Raw genomic sequence first — 22,952 nt, 5'->3', positions numbered from 1 at the left:
TGTGTGTGTGTGTGTGTGTGTGTGTGGCCAGCTCAGCCCACCAGGGGGCGGGGCTGGCTGGCATGTGGTGCTGGGGGATTGAACTGTGGGCCCTTTGCTTTGCTAAGCTTGTTCTAAGTAGGTGCTTTAGACCACTGAGCCATCTCACCAGCCCCCAGTAGGAATTTTAAGAGGTGTGTTGGTCAGCATTCTGTCACAATAACAAATACCTGAGATTTTTTTTTTTAAACAGGGTTATTTTGGCTGGCAATTTTAGAGGTTTCTGTCTACAGTCCCTTGGCCCAGTTTCTGAGCCCGAGGCAAGGCAGCACATTGTGGCTGCAGTGTGTGATACAGCAAAAAGAGTGAGTCATATTGAGGAAGTGGAAAAGAGCTAGAAGGCTTGGGATTTAAGGACTATCATCAGGCCACACCTCTTAAGTTGCCACCACTTCCCATAGTGCCAATTCTTTAAACATTTGGGCCTTTGAGGTTACTCAAGATGCAATATATTTGAAAATCCACCGGGGTGGGGCATAATCTTGTATGGGGAAGTGCAAGGCGTTGTAGGATGGCTGCTGTCTGTAGTGCCTGTGTATCTCATCCCCAGCCCAGCCCTGTCCTAGTGCCAAACAAAACTACCATGTGAGTGGCATTGTGTAAAGGATTATGTTTCTATTGTTTCCCATAAGTTATATAACTTCTCTTTTCTAAGGATCTGTTAAGGTAGATTTCATCAAATCTTTTTAATATTTTCAGGAGAGGCATGAAGTCTTCCTTAAGACTTGAACCATGTGCCTTTACCTTGACTTTGTGCATTTTTCCTATTTCATTATGCAGATTTGTTTCCTTCTCCTGCAGTGTTTCTCATGCTTCCTTTTGTGTCTTCTGGTGTTTGTCCAAGGCAATTTTCTTGTATTTAACGAAATAGAAACCATCTAGAATTGATTTTCAGACCAGACTTCCATAGTATGAATATTTTAAAGTTTTAAAAGATGTTCTTATTTAAGATTTATTTTAAAGATGGCCTTTATGCTGGGCATCTCTTATCCCAACCCGTTATCCTTTAGTCTTTTGTAGCAGTGGGCATCAAACCCAGGGCCTTCGCTAAGGAGGCAAATGCCCTGCCCTGGAGTCACACCCTCAGCCCTGCCCCACAAAATAACTAAGTTGTTTTGGAAGAGTTAATAGTGGGGGTTTTGCTTCCTGTCTGGACATATTTTTATCTCCTGCCTCCAAAGTAAAAAATAAGTTCATTTTTAAATTAAACCTGCATACATCTCTGACTTTAGGCTTTTCTTCAGCCAAGAGCAAAATGTCTGTAATCTTTACATCGCTTAAAAAATAAGGATATTTAATTCAGACAGATGCACCAGCTTTTGGGGTTTTGCTAACTTAGGTTTGGGTGCAGAACCAAAATTTTTTTTTTTTTCTTTTCAAAGTTTTATTGATAAACATATAGCAATGAGACAGTTTCAAATCAAATCGAAAGTACAGTTTCAACAAATAATACACTGCATATATTCTTCTTAGTGGTTAATTGCTGTACAAGATGCAGACTTGTGATCCTACTTACAAACACCATTAGAAAAAATCATTCTATAAAATGGCAGAAGTGTTTTTTTTTTTTTTTTTTTTTAAACACCGAATGCCTTCAAGGCATGACTGGCTGTATTGTGTTGTGGGGATCGAACACAAGCAACCTGAGCCTGACTGTTTTGTTGAAGCAGCCACTTAAAGAACTGAGCTACCGGGCAGGCCCCCAGAACCAAAATTTAAAGGTTAAAACCTTTTTTTTTTTTTTAATTTTTTTTTTTAATTTTATTATTTATTTATGTGTGTGTGTGTGTGTGCGCGTGTGTGTGTGTGTGTGTGGCCAGCTCAGCCCACCAGGGGGCGGGCTGGCTGGCATGTGGTGCTGGGGGATTGAACCGCGGTCCCTGTGCTTTGCGAAGCTTGTTCTAAGTAGGTGCTTTAGACCACTGAGCCATCTCACCAGCCCCTAAAACCTTTTTTATCTGTAGTGTATAACCAACACCTACCAAATAGTATGAATGAATGAATGAATGAATGAATGAATGAATGAGTAGGTCGCTCAAATCTGAGAAATAGGAGCACTGCTGCTCTAGGCTGTAGTAACTTTTGGTAGAAAGATTTTTGGCACTGTTTGAAGAAAGTTGGAGAGTTCTGGTATTCTTAGCAATGTGGTACGAACAGACTCAAAGAGTAAAAATTGTAGACTGACTTCATAAATTGAAATTTCCAAAATGCTTTTCTAAAAAGTAGAAATAAACCCTTTTCTAAAAAGTAGAAATAATCTGTGTTTACTGTAGAGATTTTGTGAATTCTGGTAAGGAAAGAAAATGAAAAGCCAGTGCATCTCATTTAAAAGCCTTAATAGCTAGAGAAAGAAATATTACCACCGTTGGCTATTTGGTAATAAAAGTATGCAGAATTAATACATTAATAAAATTGTAGCATATTTATATAGTTTAGAATTACTCTTTTGCTTTTGTGACTCCCAGTTAATTTTTTTCTCTTGTTTTTTAAAACCCACAGGCCCCTTCACAGATGTAGTCACTACAAATCTTAAATTGCGAAATCCGTCAGATAGAAAAGTTTGTTTCAAAGTGAAGACAACAGCACCTCGACGGTACTGTGTGAGGCCCAACAGTGGAATTATTGACCCAGGGTCAACGGTGACTGTTTCAGGTAACTTGAAACTTGTGCTGAACTTAGGCAGTTTTGAATTTTGACATTTTGTGACCATGTTTAATCTGGTTTATCTAAAGTGGTTCATTTGAGGGAAGGTAATACTTTTTGTTTTGGCTTTGCCTTTGAAGATGTTCTTATGTTTTCTTAACCGTGTGCATGCTGTTAAGAGAAAATTTCTAACCCTCATCTTTTGTGTTGGAGGTGTGTATGGTTAATTTGTAATTGTCATTAATTTAAAGCTTAGTTTCTAGTTGTTATAGCTTATTGCATTCTCTACCTTTATTTTTACAGTGAGATCTGTTGTCTGTTACATACAACTTGAAAAATTTTGTCTAGGTAGTATAATGCTTCATTTTTGATTGTGTCTGTTGGCTGTAAATGCTCGGGGTCTTGTACTTGAAAACTTTTTTTGAACCCAGGACCTTTGCACTAAGGTCTATACCCAGCATTTGTCTTTATATTTATTTTGAGACACTATTGCTTTTTTGCTAAATTATCCAGGTTGGGCTTAAATTTGAGATTCCCCTATGTCAGCATCTCACAGTGCTGAGATTGCAGGCATGAGTCGTCATGGCCAGGAGAAACTTTACTTTCATTATTCCCCTATGTGTTTACTTGTACTGTAATTGAAAGGTGTGGTGGTTTTCTGCCATGTATGGATCATTACTTTTGCTATAAAGTCTGCTGTCACAGTATCTTCTGTAAACATTTTTCCTTCTCTAGCAGTCCCTCATTCTTCCCATGAGTATACCCTTAGCAGTCTTCTGACACAGCTGAGAAGTAGAAGCCAGTGGAAGGGCCTGTGTGGCTTCCTTCTGTAAGGAAACCCCCCCCACACACACACTGCCCTTTTGTTGTTGTTGTTGTTGTTGTTTTTTGAGACCAGGCCTCATTGTGCAGTTCAGGCTGGCCTTGAGCTCACTACAACCCTCCTGCCTCAGCCTCCCAAGTGCTGGGATTATAGGCATGAGCCACCATGCTCAGCTTGAGATCCAGGTGGTTTTTTTTTTTTTTTTTTTGGCATGGGGGCAGTGTGTGTGTGGGGAGCTACCAGAAATCAAACTCATGACCCTGCACTTGCTAGGCAGGTGCCATGCTGCTGAGTTACATCCCCAGCCAAGAACCTCTCTTTGTGGCAGCTCCCACTGTGTTAAAGAAACATGGGGAATGAGAACACTCATGGATTCATCCTCAAGCTTGTGGTCCTCCTGCCTTAACTCCTGACAAGCTGGGATTATGGGCCTGGACCACTATGCTTGATTTTTTTTTTTTTTTTTTTAATGTATTTAGTACAGCGTCTCACTACGTAGATTGGACTTGTAGTGATTCTTCTGTGTTCAGTTCGCAAGCACTGGGATTACAGGCCCGTTTCAGCACACCCAGTCTCAATCACTCTCTCAGTGCACCCTGGGGGTGGAGCCGGTATGGCACTCCAGCTGCTGTGTTCTACCTGAGCAGGCGCATTAGTCCTCTGAGCTATCTGGCCGGCCCTTATCATTTTTTTAATCCACAAATTTTGTTTCATTGTGGTGAGCTGATTGCAGTTGTTCAGTAAAGGGTGTTAATGGAATTGTGTTATGCTTTCGTTTTATCCATGTGTTTTTATCTTGTTGTATTTTCTACTTCTATCTGTTTGGCCCTTTGAATGACCACTTACCAGTCCAATTAGGTAAAAACAGGATGACAAAAAGTTGCATTTTATTATTCACTTTTATAAGATAATAAAATAATATAAAAACAATTTTATCCAATTTATTCAATATAAGAATAAACTAATTGAAGTGACACCTGCCTGAGCAACACAGTGGGACAGTCAGTACATAAACAAATGTACTGCTTGAGTGTTGCTTAGAGTTGACCCTTTAAGTGATCAATAGATTTCTCAGGCATACCTTATAGAAAAAATAATCAGTATTTCTTACGTTTGTTTAATTGCATTTGTTTCTTTTTGAACATGTTGAAAGTTCAAGAATAAGTTGTTAGTAGGGAAATAATTTCTGTGCCATATGCATACATTTAATAATTGTTGGATTTATGTACGTAAAGTTAGCATGACATATTACCACATGAAGCCCTAACAAACCCCCTAAGAGGCTACTGAAACTCTTAGATGCTTAGAAAAAAATCATTTGGGCTCTAAATTCTGTATATTGAGAAATTGTATGATTTCCATTTGTGGCTTTTTTTTAGAATAAAATTTAATCAAACTTCTCATAGTTTACTTGAAATACATTTTAGAAAAAGTAATTATTTTAAAATAATGTATGACAGTGGGTTTTAAGTCACTAAGTATTTCTCCTATAAGTACTTTGTCTAAATTAAAATTATCACTAAATACTGAAGTGAAACATAAATGGATTTTATAAATTGTTTTAATAAACTGTTTATTGGATTTAACGTATGCTTATAGACACATGAGTTAGTGTTGGCAAAGGTGTGAAAATTTTCACAAACTAGTAAGTTTAGAGGAGGCAGCCATAGATTGCTATTTTTTAAGTACCCATTTATTAATTTGTGGATTGTTAAGGGACAGCAAATCAGAAAGGTGAACAATTTAAAAATAATTGGAAGTCAAAGTCAATTATAGAACATCAGTGTAAATAATGCGGTATGTGGTAGCTTGAACTCATCTTGGTTTTTTTAAGGTGATGGGAACGGTAAACGTGCAGGTGACCACATGATGTGTCTTTTCTTCTTATTTAGTAATGTTACAGCCTTTTGACTATGATCCAAATGAAAAGAGCAAACACAAGTTTATGGTACAGACAATATTTGCTCCACCAAACACTTCAGACATGGAAGCAGTGGTAAGTATAGAAGCTAAACAGATTTCATTTCAGGGAATATAGTTGGAGCTTTTGGTTCTGTTTAACTCCTAACAGAAAAAACTCAGCTTTTAAAATACAAGAAGAAATGTGGGCTGTCGAGTGATTTCATCAGCTGTTGACAGAAGGTACACTGTCAGCTAAAGTACCTGTGGCCTTGGTGGGTAAATGGCAGGGTTAGCGATCACTGCAGAGTCACAGTGTGCCCTCTGGCCTGGCCATTACCTTCCCACCGTCCCACAGCCACACCCGTGCTTTATCTGTCTCTTCAGGTGAAACCGCCTATGTCTCACATTTGGTTTTGTTTGTTTTTAGTGGAAAGAGGCAAAACCCGATGAATTAATGGATTCTAAATTAAGATGTGTGTTTGAAATGCCAAATGAAAATGATAAATTGGTAAGTAAAAAATGGAAGTTGTTGAACATTGCATTTTATTCTTAGCCTTAGGCTGTGTATGATATGGCTAGTTGACTTAATAGGACTTAAAAGTTGAAAAAGCTTAACGGGCATCTTTCATTTATAACATTTTATTTGAGAAATAATGTATTTCTTAGCTCCAAGATGCAGGATGGGAAAGAATTAGTTTTTCTAAATTTTTTAAAATTAGTTGAAGCTTTTTTAGAGGGAGATTTAAAAAACCAGCTAAATACATACCTAAATACAACTAGAGAACAGAGAAAGCCTGCATTCGGTAATTGTATATTGACTGCCTGGGAATAAAAGATAATTTACGTGGATGAGCAGTTGACTCCAGCTTTGACCTTTCCCAAGTACTTTGCTTAGTTGTTTTTTCATCAGAATCCATGTGATATGGTTAGCCGATTTTTTACTGTTGCTCATAGATCATCAGGAGGCAAGTGCGGCGTGCAGGGCTGAGGCCCATGGCTGTGTTTGGTTAGAGCAGCTGCAATAATAAAGCCAGGCCGGGCCCTGTACGTGGACAGCGTGCACCACGGCCGTTCCTCTGTCTCTTCTGGGTTGCAGACTTGGAATTCTTTTCTGTGGTTTGTAGGAGTAGGCAGAAAGTTGTTTCTTGCCTTTTTGTTCACCTGAGTTAGTATATACAGTAATTTCCATAAATACAGTTGTTGTAACTTGATGACAATCTGACATGACTTTTGCTTCGATCTGGGGATCATTTGTCCTGTTATAAGGTAATTGTGCAGATTCAGTACACATGTTCAATTATTGTGTTGTATTTTCAGGAATGCTGAAATGAGAAACTCCTGATAAGTAATTAGGTGTTAGTGAAATTGGTGAATTTTTGAAATGTCCCTTTTAAGGGAAGTGAATTATTTACCAAAAATAAAAGAATGTGGCATGTGTAATGCTTCCCATTTGGGGTTTATTTCATTTCACCTTAGCTGCCAGGAAAGTAATAGCTTGCAAAGCTTTTCTTAATTGAACAAAAAGAAGAAACCATAGTGATGATATTGTGTGCCATCGAACTAGCCATGTTGTTCCAGGGAGGGGAAGGGCCGGTGTGCTGGGGGCATCCAGGAGCAGCACCCAGGCATCTGCTTGCATGCTGGAAGGAGGGTTTTTTTGGCTAGTTCATGCTGCCTTAAGGGCAGGTTTGGTGCAGCTTCTGGAGCTGGGAATTGAACCGTGGTCTTCGGCGCCTGACCGCGTTTGCCCAAGCGGCACCTTAAACAACTGAGCTATCCGGCAGAGCCCCTTGAGTGCTGGAACAGAGCACTGTTCCCAGATTGCCCACCCAGAAGCCTAAGTCCACAGCTCTTCAGTAGCTTCCAGGTGCTCCCAAGAATATCTGCATTTGGGTCCTGAGCTAGCATTAGAATGTTTTCACTAACCAAGCTACTTGTATTTATGGTAGAAATTGTAATTAAACTATACAAAATCTGCTAAAGATCATGCTTTTAAAAAATTGTTTTGGAAAAAATGGATATTAGAACACCTAAAAAAGAAGGCAGGAGAGTAAGTACCATAAATTCACTCATGGCGTTTTTCATTGAACCCAGTACTTTGTCTCACTATTTTAAGGTAAGTCACATACTTATATCTGTAACTGTTTCCATATATCTTTCAAAGGCCTTACAAAAGATCAAGAATTGTAATATTAATACTGTTGTGCCTTTCAAATTTTTATGTATTACTACTCTCAAACTGTCCAGGCAACATTCAAATTTGTCTCAGTTTCATTAAATTTGGGTGGATTATTACAGTTTGTTTAAATTGAGATTGAGAGTAAAATAAAATCCTAATGGTATGGGTGATATTTCTTGAATTCTCCCCCTCTTCTCCTTCCTTTTCTCTCTCTCCCTTCCCTGCCCCTTCCTCCCTCCTCCTTTTCTTTTCTTTCCCATTTGTTTGGAGACAGGGTCTGGCTTTGGCATCAGGCTTCTCTTCAGCTCCTCAGGTCCTTCAGCCTTTACAAGTAGCTGGGCCTGGAGATGCACCTCACTATAGTGCCCAACTTGTTTCTTAAATCTCTTAATCTATATTTTCAACTAGTGAGGTTTGCCTGTGGGCTTGCCCACATACAATCTGATTGCATCCTTGTGGTGTCATTTTTTTTTTCCTTCCTTGGTCTTTCTTATAATTGGAAGTTGCATCTAGAGGCTTGATTAGATTATTTATGCTGAGGGTAGGGGTTGGGCAAGGCTGCTTTGTGGCTGGTTCTAATTTAGGGTGGCATGTGTATTTGGGTTTATTTATTGATTTTTGAAATGAGTGGCCAAAATGTGCAGTGTCTAGGTGAGTTGGGTCTTGTGCAGGAGCAGGCACTTTCCCGCAGGGAAGTTTTGGCTGTTGCAGCTGAGGGGTGGGGAGGAGTGTTGCGACCACCTGTGCGAAGGAAGCCAAGATGATGCGTCATTTCCTCTGTGCGTAGGACAGCCTTTTGACAAAGAGTCTGGCTCAAAAGTTGGAGAAAATGTGACTTAGGTCTCCTAGTTCATTTAAAATTCTTTGTGGTAATATTCTGTTATGCTTCACATACTTGTAAAAGCACAGGCAAAGAGTTGGCTAACACTTGATTATTTAATGATAGTTTACGTAGGCAGGATAAAAGCCCAAGTCTCTTTTTAGTTATAGGCTATTAAGAAAATGGGTTGATTCACAAGCATCCTGTGGTGAGAGCCAACCAGCCACCCTCCCTCTGTCCTCCCTTCCACCCTCATTTTTGGGTATTCAAGCTCATGGTTTTAAATGAACATTGGGAGTTTCAGCTCCTTGCCTTACTATCATTGGTGCTTAGATTGGCTGCAGGAGATTCTTCAGGTTGGATCTTGTGTCCTTTTGTCCCTAACAGTCTTTGTTAACTTTCTTAATACCTAATATGCCAAGATTTTTCAAGGCCCAGATCTGTTTTTTTGTTTTTGTTTTTTTGTTGTTGTTTTTTGTTTTTTACGAGTAGATCTTATTGAATAGTTCAGCCTATCCTTAACTTACTATGTAGCCCTCACTGCCTTCAAATTTGCAGCTATCTCCTGCCTCTGCCTCCTGAGTGCTGCGATTATAGGTATGTGTCACCATGCCTGGCTTTAGACCTAGCTCTAGAGATGACTGTTTCTTGAGGAAATTCTGGACCATTTCAGTTTGAAATGTGAACTTTAATCTCACAGTGATCTCATCAAAAACATGGTCAGTATACTGGAATAGAGGTTGACTTAATTTTTGTTAGAAATTTTGTCAAACCTTGACTGGCTAAGATTAAGTTGAGACCCATTTTTTATTTTAAAGTGCCTCTTTTAAAAGGCAGCATTTTAATGATAAAATCATATCAACTATTCATAGTATATGGATTCTTTTATTATATATATTCCATGTATGAGTAGGAAATGCTTTGGGGGATTTTGGATAACTTAGAGTATGCAGAATCAGGGATTCTCAGAAGAATAAGCATGTCTTTCCAGGAACCAGCTGAACAATAGCTGTAGTATGACTTGCCATTTTTTTATTTGTGTTTGAAGTTTACATTTCAAGTTTTACATATATGAGGCTTTTAAGATTTCCTTTCAAATTTATATAATCCAAATATAAAAAGTTGTCTTTACAAGATTAATAAACAGAGCTGGGCTTAATATGTTAAGGAGTTAAAACACAGCTATAAGCTGAGCATGGTGGCACACGCAGCCAGTCTGACCGTATAGCATATAGTGAGACCCTGCCTCAGAAAACCAAACCAAATCAAAACACAAAACCGAAAATTCTCCAACCAAACAAATAGCTGTATTTTTTAAGGCAGTACATCCCAGAGTGTATGATATTAAGTTGAAGATTTAGAAAAAGTACTGCAAACAGTGTGTCTTCGAGAACGAATCACAGTGTGTATTTGCAAGCTGAATGCTGTGACATCTGCAGTTAACAAAGTATGTGTAAACTACCATTTTGAAACTTAATATAATTCTCCTGGAATATCTAGTATTCTGAAAAAGTACACTTTTAAAAGGTACTATACTACTTGGACGATCACTGTGAGCCCAAGGCCAGTCAGCAGTACCTTGTAAATTTAAGGCCAACCTGAACCAACAAAATCCAACAAAACAAAATAAAACTATTTGGCTTAAACTCTTTCTTGAGCTGTGACCTTCTTAAGTTGCACCAAGAATGTTAATGGCACAAAGATGTGCTTCAGTCTAGTGCAGACTTCCGCACAGACTGCCTGACACCCCGTGCAGCCATTAGTTCAGTGTTGTCTTAGCGTTTACTCGACAGGGGAATCCCAGAGCTCCAAAGTGGAAGTCTTTGTGATAGTGTAGTCTCTGTAAGCATGTTTTTGTTTATGACAACTAAGAATCAAACTTTTTGTAACTTGTATGAGGTATGATTGAAATAGATGGCAGTTTTTAAATTTAAAAATTTATTATAGGAAGAAAAGACACATTGCCGTTAATCACCCTCAAAAGATTTCCCTTTACCTTGAGCATTTTGATCCATCATTCTTGCCAATTTCTCAAGCATTCTGAAAGTCCTCTTTGGTGACTGTTTATAAGATGTGGTCAGAATGCAGTGCATACAGCTGGTGAATGCCATCCACCAGAAAGACAGACTCATAAAAACTTCACAGTGTGCCCTCATCCACCTTGGTCACTAGATCTGGCACTTTGCCAACTCCTGGCTCCCCCCCCCCCCCAGTGTCAAAATGACCATGAAAGGTACAAGTTTTGAATCAGTTCCGGACATTGAAGCACCCACAACAGCATAACTAAACAGTCTGGAGAGAGGACTTCCAGAGCTGTGTTTGTTTCTTTAGTCATGCTAGGGATTTAAGCCAGGGCCTTTTCCATGCTAGGTAAGTGCTGTACCACTGAGCCACGCCCCCAAACTTGTTTTTTTCTTTGTATTGTTGTAATAAATATGTCACCAAAATGCAGTTTATGGATGACAACTTGTGGTTTGACATATAGGTCTCTGGTTGATACATGTACAGTACTTGCTTTTCAACTGTGTTTAGAGAAGTAGAAAAGCTGTATTCAGTTTGTAGGTCCTGTACACATTTATTATTATAATTTTTGTTTCTCTATGTGCACATTGTGAAATAATTGCCATGACTGAGCTAATTAACACATCCATCACCTGCATTGTTACTAGTGTTTTTGGTAGTAAAGAGATCAGCACAATCTGATCTTAGCAGGGCGTAGTGATGTACACCTGTAAAGCCCACCACTTGGGAGAGTGAAACAGGAGGATTGCCACTAATTCGAGGCCAGTTTGGGCTGCATAGTGAATCCATGCCAGTCTTGACCACATATTGAGACCCTGTTTCAAGAAAAGATTTTTATATAGTCATCTTAGGAAAATCTGGTAATTAAAGTGGATAGGTATAGATGCCAGGCATAGGTAATTTTGGTTTAATGTGTCTTAGGTGAACCACCCCATCCACCGTTTACCCTCATGCTCCTGTACCACCCACCACATCTTCCCAAGCCCCAGAATCTTTTGGGTGGCATATAAGTGCTTTAGCTTAATGACACTTGTTTGAGGATCTTTATTTTTAGGTATGCTGTTCTTGGGCATTTACGTGTTGTGAAAACAATGAGAAAAGAATGTTACTGTATTGTTGCTTTCTTTAGCAATTTTAGGACCTTGGGCCTTGGGGAGTTAGCTCAGGCCGGAGAGATAGCTCAGTAGAATAAGTGTGGGTCCTGAGTTCAACCCCCTGTACCATGCAAAAAAAAAATGTAACCAAGAAATTTTAGGGCCTTGTTATTGGACACATAAATGAGAAAATTATTGAATAAAGTTTTCTGATCATCTTTTATGATGAGGCAGCTTTAGAAATGTAATGGTTGAACTATATTTTTAGGTTTATGTCTTGAAATTATTTTTTTTTTAAGTTATAATTTATTTGATTCACCCATCTTTTCATTATGGGTTTCTTTTTGGCAAATTTTTTGATTTGGATAATAGGTGGTGGCCAAGAAAGTCCAGCTACCTGGTAGAATAAAGCGAAGTACTACTAATTTTTCCTGAACAGCAGGAATAAACACTGCCCTCAGGTACACTGCAAGTGTGTTTGTCTTTGCCCTGGGGAACAGCAGGCGAGTGCATACGCCTTTTGTTGTTTGCAGTGGAACTGTCTTAAAGGCTGGGACTGGAGAGCCACTTCATGTTGCTGGGAGGTTGGCAGTGGGTGACAGGTGATGCTGAAGTGTTGGTGTTGTGTGAAATGGCCTTCGAGAGGTGTTGGCTCTCTCTGGGCACCGCCAGCTCTGTATTTGAGAACAATGTCCAACAAGTGATAGAACTTGTCAGAATTGGATGATGGAGAAATTTTGGGGGCTTTATCTTTCTGCTTGACATTTCCTAGATTTCTTGAATTTATTACATTTCCTTTTGCCTTACATCTAATTTCTGATGATGATACTTTATAGAAAAAATATTAATTTGTTTTAAGGAAAGCTGCAGGGGCTATAAAGAACAGGAATTTCAGGGGTTTTAAATATAAAATATTTTATAATTTATTGCAATATTTTATTGTAATATTTTATTGTTAAACATTTTCTGTTGAGACAAAGTACAGATACTGTATCTTTAAATCTGTTCCCACTTTTTATATTTTTATTTGTACTGTAGGAATTTGAAAAGATAGGAAGAGAATTGTGGATGGAACTAATGTTATTTTAGCTAATGCTGTTTTAGCTAGAAGGTTATATGAGCCTTTGAATTCATTTATTGGCCTGAGGGGTGTGTGAGTGAGTGAGTGTATGTGTGTGTGTGTGTGGTTTGAGTAATAAGTTTACAGATTGTTACATTTGGAAGTTCAAAGGGAGAAAGTTGAAGTTGAATGTTAACAAAAGCAAACATAAATATGTATATTTGATAAGTGAACATAATGCAAATAGACCAGCTAATTTTATTTGGGGAGTAGAGAAAGCTAGTTCTAAAACTCCTGTATTTTTTGCTTTAATAAAGCTATTATTGATACTGTTTCTTATGCATAACATTTTTATAGAGTAAAATAAGACTGTTTTAGAGCCTAATCCTGCCTTAGTCATTCCCAGTGTCATGTGGAAGGAATCAGTTTGGTGTGACTCTGAGCGTGTGTTTCCCATCCATGCCGTCTCAGGGGATAGCTTCACCAGGGGCGGCTCCGCTCGCCAGCGCAGTGAGCAGCGTCAGCACCACAGCTGCAGCACCCGCCACTCACCCCAGGACGAGTGATCCCAGGAGACTCAGTGTGTTGGCGCAGGAGAAGCAGAAGGTTTGTTACAGGGAGCTAATAGACTAAGAGGTTTCTTAGGACTGCCACTAAGTTCTTGTAGGGACCTAGCAGAAAGTGGTATTGTGATACGTTAGGTAGGTTTTCCAGGTATGTTTAAAATTACCGTAGAAATTCACTTAAATGTCATGCGACCGGATGGTTATGTTCTAAAAAAATTAACTCTTAGGAAGAACGTGGTAGTGAGCAAGACAAAAGTAAGTGAACCTTACCAAGTAGGTGAAGTGAGATTTGGGAGCGAATGTTACTGAAGCTGGCAGACCCTGCTCTTCAAACAAGTGTTTGTGTTTTGGAAACAAAAATAAATGAAATTACATTTTACATTTTGTTATCAAATACAAATAAGTAACTTCTCTGTCATTGTTGGTTATATACAAAGCCCTAGTGGAAGAGAATTTATAGCTAAAGCGCTAAATAAAGGTCATAATGTAATTTGCTAATTTTTGTGTGTGCATGTGTACGTGTGTGTGTGTGAGAGAGAGTGTGTGTGTGTGTGTGTGCTTAATATTCACTCTAGTAAAATGCTACCCTACCAATAAGCTAACTGATTCTTTGTAGGGGAGGAGGGTGGGTATACTACTTTTTGCTTAATTTAGGTTATAAAAACCTTTATATTCCAATATGGCTTTGAAAATACAACTCTTGCTGGGCCTGGTGGCACACACTTGTAATCCCAGTACTCAGGAGGCTGAGGCAGGAGGATCATTGTGAGTTTGAGACCAGCCTGGGCAACAAAGTGAATTCAAGGCCAGCCTGAACTGCATGGTGAGACCCTGTCTCAAAATTAAAAAAAAAAAAAAAGAGAGAGAGAGAAAAGCAAATGTAAAAATACAATTCTTTAAATGGTTTTTAAAAAGTTTATGATTTGAAGTTACTTACTTGTGGGAATCATGGTCTTAAAGAAACAGTACAGTGGATGCTTAGATTAGAAAAGTGTTTCAAGTGACTTTGTTATTTATGTATTGTCTTTTAATTCACAGAATAAAACTTAAGTGCTAATATTTTATACTGTAGATATAAAATGTAACTCGAGGCCTCGCCTCTTGACATCCCCCTCTCACCAAAATCTTAAGAATGTAGCTCCCTGTTTGTGTCCTTTAGCCCAGAGTGTCCTTGTTCACCTGCTCTGCCTAACGTACCTGATTTTGCTGTTTTTCTGATCACCTCCAGTAGAGTTACTTGCAGTATTGGGGTTGGAATTCTGAAGGGTTTTGAAAATGAATGGAGAGGTACAGCACATAGTCTGTCAAATCGTGAGCTAGTAGAATTCTATATGTATGAATATATGTGCAGATGTATTGTCTTAACCTAAATTGATACACAGCTTGACTTTTCAGCTTATTTTGGGTTTTCGGATTAAATACATTAAGGTGATTTCACCACTTAGCAGTTCATTATGAGTCACAGCATGCTGAGTCCTTCTGGTGTACTTGTTTCCTGGTTCTCAGAACAACCAGTCCCCGCACGGTTTAAAGCTGCTCCCAAGGACCAGGCTCTGTCCTTGTAGCCAGACCTCCCTCACAGAGCTTGTGGGGAACCGAGAGCCCAGGTGCAGCAGCTCAGTGCTTCCTTTTAGGCCCTTTCCTCTTAGTCCCTAGCCAGTGGACGCTACATGTGTTGTACAGTAAATGTCCCTAAGTAAGTTGGAGGACGTTGTGTCTGCTGTGGATGTTAACTTTTTTAGGGGCCTAAATGGCATGCATTCTATGTAACTCAGTGGCATGCAGCATGCACAACTCACTTTTGAAGAGTACTTAACTTTTACTGTATATTCTTTGCGTTCTAGCCTTAGTATTTATGCTCCACAAATTGAGATATCTTGTCTTTGTTGTAAAACCAATGCAACCTCATTAAGGAAACTTTAGTATAAAAAATATTTTCATCACCAGATGTTCGTTGATTACCTATTTAAAATTCCAAAGAACGGAAAGCTACCATCAAACTTCTAATAAAACTTAATCATTTTATGTAATTTTAATAAGGGGTAGAATACAGTGACATTATATTTTTTAAAATAATTAAAAGAAATACATGCAGCAACAAAACAGAAGAGGATTGTATATGTGCTGATTTTTATAAAATGTGCATATGGAAAAATAGGGAGAAAATATAAATAATATTTATGTTAATGAAATAACAGGTGATAATTTCTTACCACTTTAAATTTGTGATAATTTCAAAACCTTGAAAATTTGAGTTGTGAAGAACCTGACAATTCTTTGCTTTTTTCCCTTCATTTGCCTTGCGTACGTCTTCTCACTTAGCTTTCTGGCATATGATATTTTCCCCCTAATTCTTGACTGAAATCTGAAGATCTTTCGTTAAGTACCTTATTGAACAGTGCATTCTTCACCTTGTAGTCAGACAATATATTTGTGCAGGATGATATTTGAGCGCACCTGAAAATCACTGTTAATGAAAGGAATGGAAAACGATACTGGCAGAGAGCAAAGTCTGTGTGTACCAGGCGTGTTAGTCGGGGTGGTTGGTTCGTGGGAGAGGGGCATGAAGAGCAAGGAAGCTAGGAAGAGAAGACTGAAGTAGGCTCCTTAAAGCCCCTCTGGCCTGTGATGCCTGAAGGAAAATAGAGAATTCCGTCCTCAGATGAGTGGTGTTGGGCGAGAGAAATACATTGTAACGTGAAGTTTCACAAGTATTTAGGCCTACTGATCATAGGACACCAGGGTTTTGATCTTTAACAAAGACTTCTTACATATAAACGAGTACTGCGGAATGCATGCTTTTGTAAATTCCTTTGCTAGCAGCTTATAGCTGAATAAAATAGGATTTATCTAAAACCTTTTGGGGGGGGGGGCGCTGTGAGGGTGCTGGAGCTGTAACCCAAGGCCTTGTCTATCTTAGGCAAGTGCTTCGCCCGTGAGCAGCATTCCCAGCCCTCTAGCTTAAACAATTAAACATTTCAGTAAATGAACAAAAATACTTGTGTACTGATGCAGTTATGCGGGTGGTGGCATAAGTGCTGTTGGGAGGAAGGCTCTGGAGGCATTGGGACCGCAGGCTCTTCCATAGGTCCTTCACTTGATAGTGACGCTAGTAAGAGTGAAACATTGGCACTCTTCCGTAGTTCAGAAGTATGGTAAATACTACTTAAGTAGAATTCCACAGTGAATCACATTAGTTAAAGCAAACAGTATTGCCAAGGATGTGAAGGACTTTAAGATCAGTGTTTAAAACTCCCCACCCTCTTCTTTTGTTAAAGAGTGGTGTGTTTGTGTTAGCCTCTCCCTTTACGGTGTATGTGTGTCAATTACTTTGCCCCAATGATAGAAGTTAGGTTTCTCCTTTGAATGTTTCTTTGATAGTTCCTAATTTCATCTGGAATGATTATGATAACATTCCCCTGCCTCCCTCCCCAACCTCATTTGAATTGCAGAATCAGCACTGAAAATGACCTTCATATTTGGATTTTGGTTGGCATCAGTCATCCAGCGTACTTTAATTGAATAACTACTATTGGCCAAAGTGCTGAGTTTAGGGGTTAATTCAAGGAGAAACGGTTCTTGCTCTCTCAGCCTTTGGAGTATTATAGGAAAGAACTTCAAAGATACATTATTATGATATATGATAAATGCTCTGGTAAGGTAAGTGCTAAGGATTGTGGGAGTAGAGGAGGTAGTGGGCTGCTCATTTTGATATACCTAATGCCTGTCGTTTATTGATTTAGTTCTTTTAAAATTGTTTGCAGATGAACATAATAATTTGGTATTTTTTAAAAAAACCTTACCAATGAATTAGAAGATTTTTCAAGTTTTTTTTTTAAGGAAGGAATTAGATTTCATATTTTTGTTTAAAATATGCAAGATTTGGTTAGTTTAAAAGCTCATGTCTTTGTAATGCAGAATGATATGGAACCTAGCAAAGCTGTTCCACTGAATGCATCTAAACAAGATGGGCCCATGCCAAAACCGCACAGTGTTTCACTCAATGATACTGAGACACGGAAGCTCATGGAAGAGTGTAAAAGACTTCAGGGAGAAATGATGAAGCTTTCAGAAGAAAATCGACACCTGAGAGTAAGTTCTGGGGGAAACTAAGTTGAAATGAAGGTGTAACAAATGTACTACTAATCCTCTCAATGAGCGTTTTTAATGTTTCTCTGTGGTCAGCTCTTTCTCCCTTATCCCAGTTTGACTGTGGCCTGACCTCTGCTCCATTTCCCATCCTCTTTTAAGACTTCCTGGGGCTTCTTGTTGCCTGTGAATTCCTCTCCTTAGCAAATACCTAAAGAAATTCATGGTGTGGCCTGTGACATTGCTAACTTTCTCTCCTGTTTCTGCTGTTCTCTCCGTTCCGTGTCCCAGGCATAGTGAGTTGCGTATGACTCTGTTGTCCTTTAGTGTCACTAGGCTGTGTGACGCTATTGAACACTAGAAAAGTGGATAGGTTAAATTAAGGTGTGCGGTGAGTATAAAACACCAGATTTGGAGTCTTAGTATCCACAAAGGTGTAAACACCTTTTTTATATTACTACGTATTTAAATCTTATTTTGGATATATGGGATTGGATAAGCATGTTAAAATTAATTTTGGCAGTTTATTTTTACTTTTTTAGTGTGCTGTTAAAAATTTCAGATTACACATGTGGCTTGCATTTGCTGCTCACACTGCTGACGTTGTAGTGCACTGGGCTAGAGCACCCTAGAAGAGTATTTTCCTGTTCACTGCTTTTGCTGCGGTGTGCGCTCTCCTAACTACACTACAGAGCCCTGGAATCTGTCCTTTTCTACACCACACACTCATATACTTTTCACTACCCAACTCTTGTCCGTCTCAGACTGCTGTTGCTTTGTGCTTGCCCTGTATCTGCTGTCTTACTGCTCTTCACTGGTAGTGGGCTTTCTCCCTTGGGTATGTAGTTCTCAGGGGCAGGAGCTGCGTTTCTCTGTGTTTGCCATCGCAGGATGCACGTGGAGCAGTTTCATATTTGAATGAACAGATGGGTGGACTGTTGAGGGGGACTGACTTGGATGTGTATGAGGTTTCTGAATAATTTACTGGTGACAAGTAGTTACTTGGTTCAGTACCTATTTTCACATTACCTTTTAGGTTTTAAAACTTTACTTAATCTAGCCTGTGCATCTGAATCAACCCAGTAAGCTTTAAAAACACAGTTGACTAGTCTGTAGACCCAGAAATTTGGAGTCACCAGTGATATTTTTAAAGTTGTAAAGGTGTACCTGGGGAGAATCACTGCTTTTAATCTAGAACTAATAATTAGCATATGACCCAGAAAAACCATGTCAGTTCCCCAGAATCCAGCAGCGCACATAAAAGGGTATACTGTTAGGTCATTCAGGTGTATTCCTTGAAATACTTCCTCATAAGCTTGCTGTAAATTCAGAAGATTGCTGACGGGCTGGCAAGATAGCTCAGCAGTCTGAAGTGCCTGCTTAAGCAAGTTTAGGCAAGCACAGGGATTGCAGTTTTATTTTTAAATATTTATTTTTTTATTTATTACATTTATTTATTGTGTGTGTGTGTGTGGCCAGCTCAGCCCACCAGGGGGCGGGGCTGGCTGGCATGTGGTGCTGGAGGATTGAACCGCGGTCCCTGTGCTTTGCCAAGCTTATTTCAAGTAGGTGCTTTAGACCACTGAGCCATCTCTCCAGCCCAAACAAAGTCTACCTGTAATTTTTTTTTTTTTTTTTTTTTTGCGGAACCAGGGATTGAACTCAGGTCCTTGCACTTGCCAGGGAAGCGCTTATTCCACTGAGCCATCTCCCGGCCCAAAAGAGTAAACAATAGAGTATATTTATTTATTTTTTTTTGGTGGAACCGGGGATTGAACTCAGGCCCTTGCGCTTGCCAGGGAAGCGCTTATTCCACTGAGCCATCTCCCCGGCCCTGGGATTGCAGTTTGATCCTTAGTGTCATGTGCTGCGACAGCCCCACTCCCAGAGCAGGCTGAGCTGGCCACAAATAAAAGACCAAAAAAAAAATTACATATCTATCTATCTATCTGTCTATCTACATCTGAATAAAAATACAGTGGTAGCTCAGTTCTGATTATAAACAACTGGACAGGAACCCGATCAAATATCCCCACAAGGTCAGTATTGAATCGAACTGTTAGATTTGATTTGGTTCTCATCCAATTTGATTTGTGACTGGAGTTGTGGAAAGAATCAAGCTTGTGAGCCAGGCCACTGCTGTACCCTCAGTACACCTAAGCCACTGAGCATCCCTGCAGCACAACACAGGACTGTGACATAGTGTTCCTTGTTCTGGAGTGGTCCGCTGGGAGCCACCTAGTGGCCCAGAGAAGATCAGGCTGTATCTTCCAGCCTGGAGAGAGGCCAGGGTTCCAGCTGGAGTCAGTTAGGTCCTCGTGAAATTGGGGACGGTCTGTAAATACAAACATAGTAGTGGAATCCTGTGAAAGAAGACTAACAGCTTACACTGAGAAAGTAAAACTGTCCTGCCATTGTCAGACTGGTGATGGAGATTAAAGCCAGCTGTGTACTGAACAGGTACCAGTGTTTTCCTAGGTCACCTTCACAGTGTCGTGACCTGCTTGAGAGGCTGCTGCTGTCCTGTGGGAAAACACTCTCCTAGTAGCCTAGTGTTTCCGAAGCTTGCTGTGGGAGACCAGGAGGGAGTGACCACTCCTGCCTGGAGGCTCTGAATCACTTTGATGCACAGAAGCAGGCTCAGTTCCCAGTTCAGGTGAGACTTCAGATAGGGGTTCCAGTGTGTGGCAGTCCAATCTATTATAATTTGAGGCTTTTAGAAAAGGAGAATTCTATGGTCCAAACCTAGTGTAAGTCCTTGCACACACCTCCTTGCCTGCTTTGCTTCAAATATATCAAAACTGCATCATGTAGAGTTCATCCTGAAACCCTGCCCCCCAAATCCTGTAATGTCTCTTGTGTGGAGCATGCCCTGTGCCTGTGTTGTGCTTCTGAGCTGAAGGGTCAGCATACCTGTCAGACTAGGTTTATTCCTGATTCTCTTTGCCTAGAGTAGGCATAGCCAGTTTAAAACACTACAGACCCTCTCAGAAATGAACATGCACAGAATTAGCATTTTAGGTATTCAGTTCCAGGTTTAAAATCAGTGCTAGTAAGATAACATTTTATATCTTATGGAGATATTCATTGTAAGAATACATACAGTTCAATTTTAGTAAATTGGTGGGATTGGGCAGCCAGGAGTTTAGTCCAGTTATAGAACATCTCTGTCCCTCCACGTAGCTCCTCTGCGGGCTGGCAGTTAGTCTTCACTCCTGTCCCTCTGCTACTCTGTAGTCTTTAGCTCTGGTGTCATGTGTATGTGTATTTGTGTTTGATACCTCTCTCTCTGCATTTTCCCCTAGGAGGAGGGCTTAAGGCTCAGGAAGGTAGCACATTCGGAGAAGCCTGGCTCGGCCTCGGCTGCGTCCTTCAGAGACAACGTCACCAGTCCTCTTCCCTCACTCCTTGTTGTGATTGCAGCCATCTTCATTGGGTTCTTTCTAGGGAAGTTCATCTTGTAGAGTGAAGCATGCAGAGTGCTATTTCTTTTTTTTTCTCTTGACCAGAAAAAGATTTGTTTACCTACCATTTCACTGGTAGTATGGCCCTCAGTGACCATTTTTTGTGTGTACAGCGTCAATACAGGCTTTGCCTCTAATGATCTCTTATGGTTAGAAAACACAGTAAAAACTGTCGGCTGCTGGACAGGTTGTCTGTCACCAGGTCATCATTAGCAGGTGTCAGTGGCACACAGTCTTTCATGAAATTCATAATAAAGAGTTGTTTTCTTTGTGGTTTTAATAAGAGTTCAAGAATTGTTCAGAGTCTTGTAAATGTTATTTTAATAATCCCTTTAAATTTTATCTGTTGCTGTTACCTCTTGAAATATGATTTATTTAGATTGCTAATCTCACTCATTCAGGAAATGCCAAGAGGTGTTCTGTGGGGAAATGGTGCCTCTTACCATATACATTTTCTCCTTTACCTTTGCTAATATCATGGCGGAGTTTTTCTTACCCTTGTGAGGCAACTGTTCACTGAGTTTTTCATCCTTACAATCCTGTCCCATGGTATTTAACATAAAAAATAAAACTGTTAACAGATTCTTGCTCGATAGCTTGATTGTGTCTGTGGTGTCATTAGAGGGGGTGGCAGAAAGCCCATGCTGTCATACTTGAAATTTGCAATGTATAATTATCTCTAGCATCGAAATCCTTCCATATAGATAACACAGTATTTGTAATTAAAAGTGCACGTTCTGTTAAGGAAAATCAGTGGTGAAATTTGAAGCTACTTTTGGAAGATCCTAATTGGTTTGTTTTCAAGAAATGTGAACAAATGCCATGAAAGTAAAACTGTTATTTATGATTTTAGGGGGTTTCTGTGTGTGTCACAAGGCTGTTTGATGCACCCCGTTCTTCATCAGGTTTTTTGGTGTTTTCACAGAAGGCTCTTGACTTTCAGGTATTCACCCAGTCTAATATTTTTAGTACTTTCTACGTATTTCATAGAGGTAGTTAGAAGAGGGTGTTCTTTCTTGTCTAGCTGAGCACTCAGTTTTCACCCTGGAAATTCAGGGCTGCTGTGCAAGCCTTGGGGACTCTTTGTGAAGAGCGGCCTCGCCTTTGTCAGCAGTCTGATCAGGAAGGACACGGAACGGTGCCTGCTTCAGCAGCACAAGGACTAAGACGGTGCAGAATGCAATTTGATGTGACTATTCCGTGACTTTCTTGTACTTAGCTTCTGTGTTTATTGTAGTCACACTAATGGCAGTATTTGGAATCGGAGCACAAAGCCGAGTACATTCGAATCCAACTATTTTTATTTTTGGAAGTTAGTGTTGGTTTTGTGAAAGGTGCACTCTGCCTAAGAAAGCAGCTGTGTGTTGGGGCTTGATGCAGTGCAGCGAAGTAGGGTGATGCAGATCTACAGACATACCCTATAAAAAAGTGAGATGTTCTAAAATATTTTGGTTTTTATTTCAATTGTGTTTTGAGTGTGTGTCAGATCACACATACTGTGTTCTTGGACTCTGTGGTATTTTTTATAAAACGTCTTGCCTTTAGCAAGAGGTACTTACTATCATTTTAAAGTCCCTTTTTTTGATCACTGGGAAAGCATGCTTTAAAAAAGTCTTATATTTTCATCCCATACATGTAGAGTCAGTAATTCCTTGGCCAAAACCTTTTCTATAACTGACATCATTGATATAAGTATCAAGCTTGATATTTCATAAACACCTTAACTTTTTTTTTTCAGTTATCAAAAATGTGAGCAATCTTGTTTTATGGGAATGCTCCTTAGAATTTATTATGTTCAACCCCTTTGTTTTATAGTTGAGGAATATGTGGCCTTCTAAGGGCTTCCACGAGAGAACTTTTCCTTTGCCCTACAAGGTAGGTAGAGGCAGAGCTGGCACCAGCAGTGTGAGGTCTCCTGACTAGCTCTGCCTTTATGCAGCTTCATAGGAAAACAATTGACTTGTGATTTGAAAGATAGGTGAAATAGTGAACACACAATGCTAATAAGTAGCTGTGAGATTCTCTCTCACCAGGCTGCATTTACAGCCTGCTGTGTCTCCTGTGTGCTTTACTGTTAGAATAGCAGTGCCTCCCAAGTTGGTAATAAGTACTACAGTGTATTTTTAGTTAGGCATTTTGCAAAGTGGTTGGTTTTGAGACAGACTGTAGTCTATATTAGCATCTTCAGAAGTAAATGTGTGTGTGTTTTTTTTTTTTAAATGTGTGTTTCTTAACTACATATCGGTGGATG

General features: G+C 39.6%; 1 protein-coding gene across 2 annotated transcripts in view; it reads left to right on the top strand.

Annotated features, from left to right (window-relative positions):
* Positions 1 to 21,296, top strand: part of Vapa (VAMP associated protein A) — a 34,618-nt gene extending 13,322 nt beyond the window's left edge. Inside the window, exons 2-7 of one of the 2 annotated variants that reach the window (XM_004645040.2) lie at positions 2,539 to 2,691; positions 5,398 to 5,501; positions 5,835 to 5,915; positions 13,054 to 13,188; positions 17,067 to 17,240; positions 20,543 to 21,296. In XM_004645040.2, the coding sequence (XP_004645097.1) occupies positions 2,539 to 2,691; positions 5,398 to 5,501; positions 5,835 to 5,915; positions 13,054 to 13,188; positions 17,067 to 17,240; positions 20,543 to 20,701 (806 nt within the window). In that variant the 3' untranslated portion in view covers positions 20,702 to 21,296. The remainder of the gene's footprint in view (positions 1 to 2,538; positions 2,692 to 5,397; positions 5,502 to 5,834; positions 5,916 to 13,053; positions 13,189 to 17,066; positions 17,241 to 20,542) is intronic. The other variant, XM_004645041.2, reaches the window with a different exon arrangement.
* Positions 21,297 to 22,952: the final 1,656 nt, after the last annotated feature.

Source organism: Octodon degus, unplaced genomic scaffold, assembly GCF_000260255.1.
Source record: "Octodon degus isolate 3935 unplaced genomic scaffold, OctDeg1.0 scaffold00216, whole genome shotgun sequence".
NCBI lineage: Eukaryota > Metazoa > Chordata > Mammalia > Rodentia > Octodontidae > Octodon > Octodon degus.
This window is presented reverse-complemented; position numbering and strand designations above follow the sequence as displayed.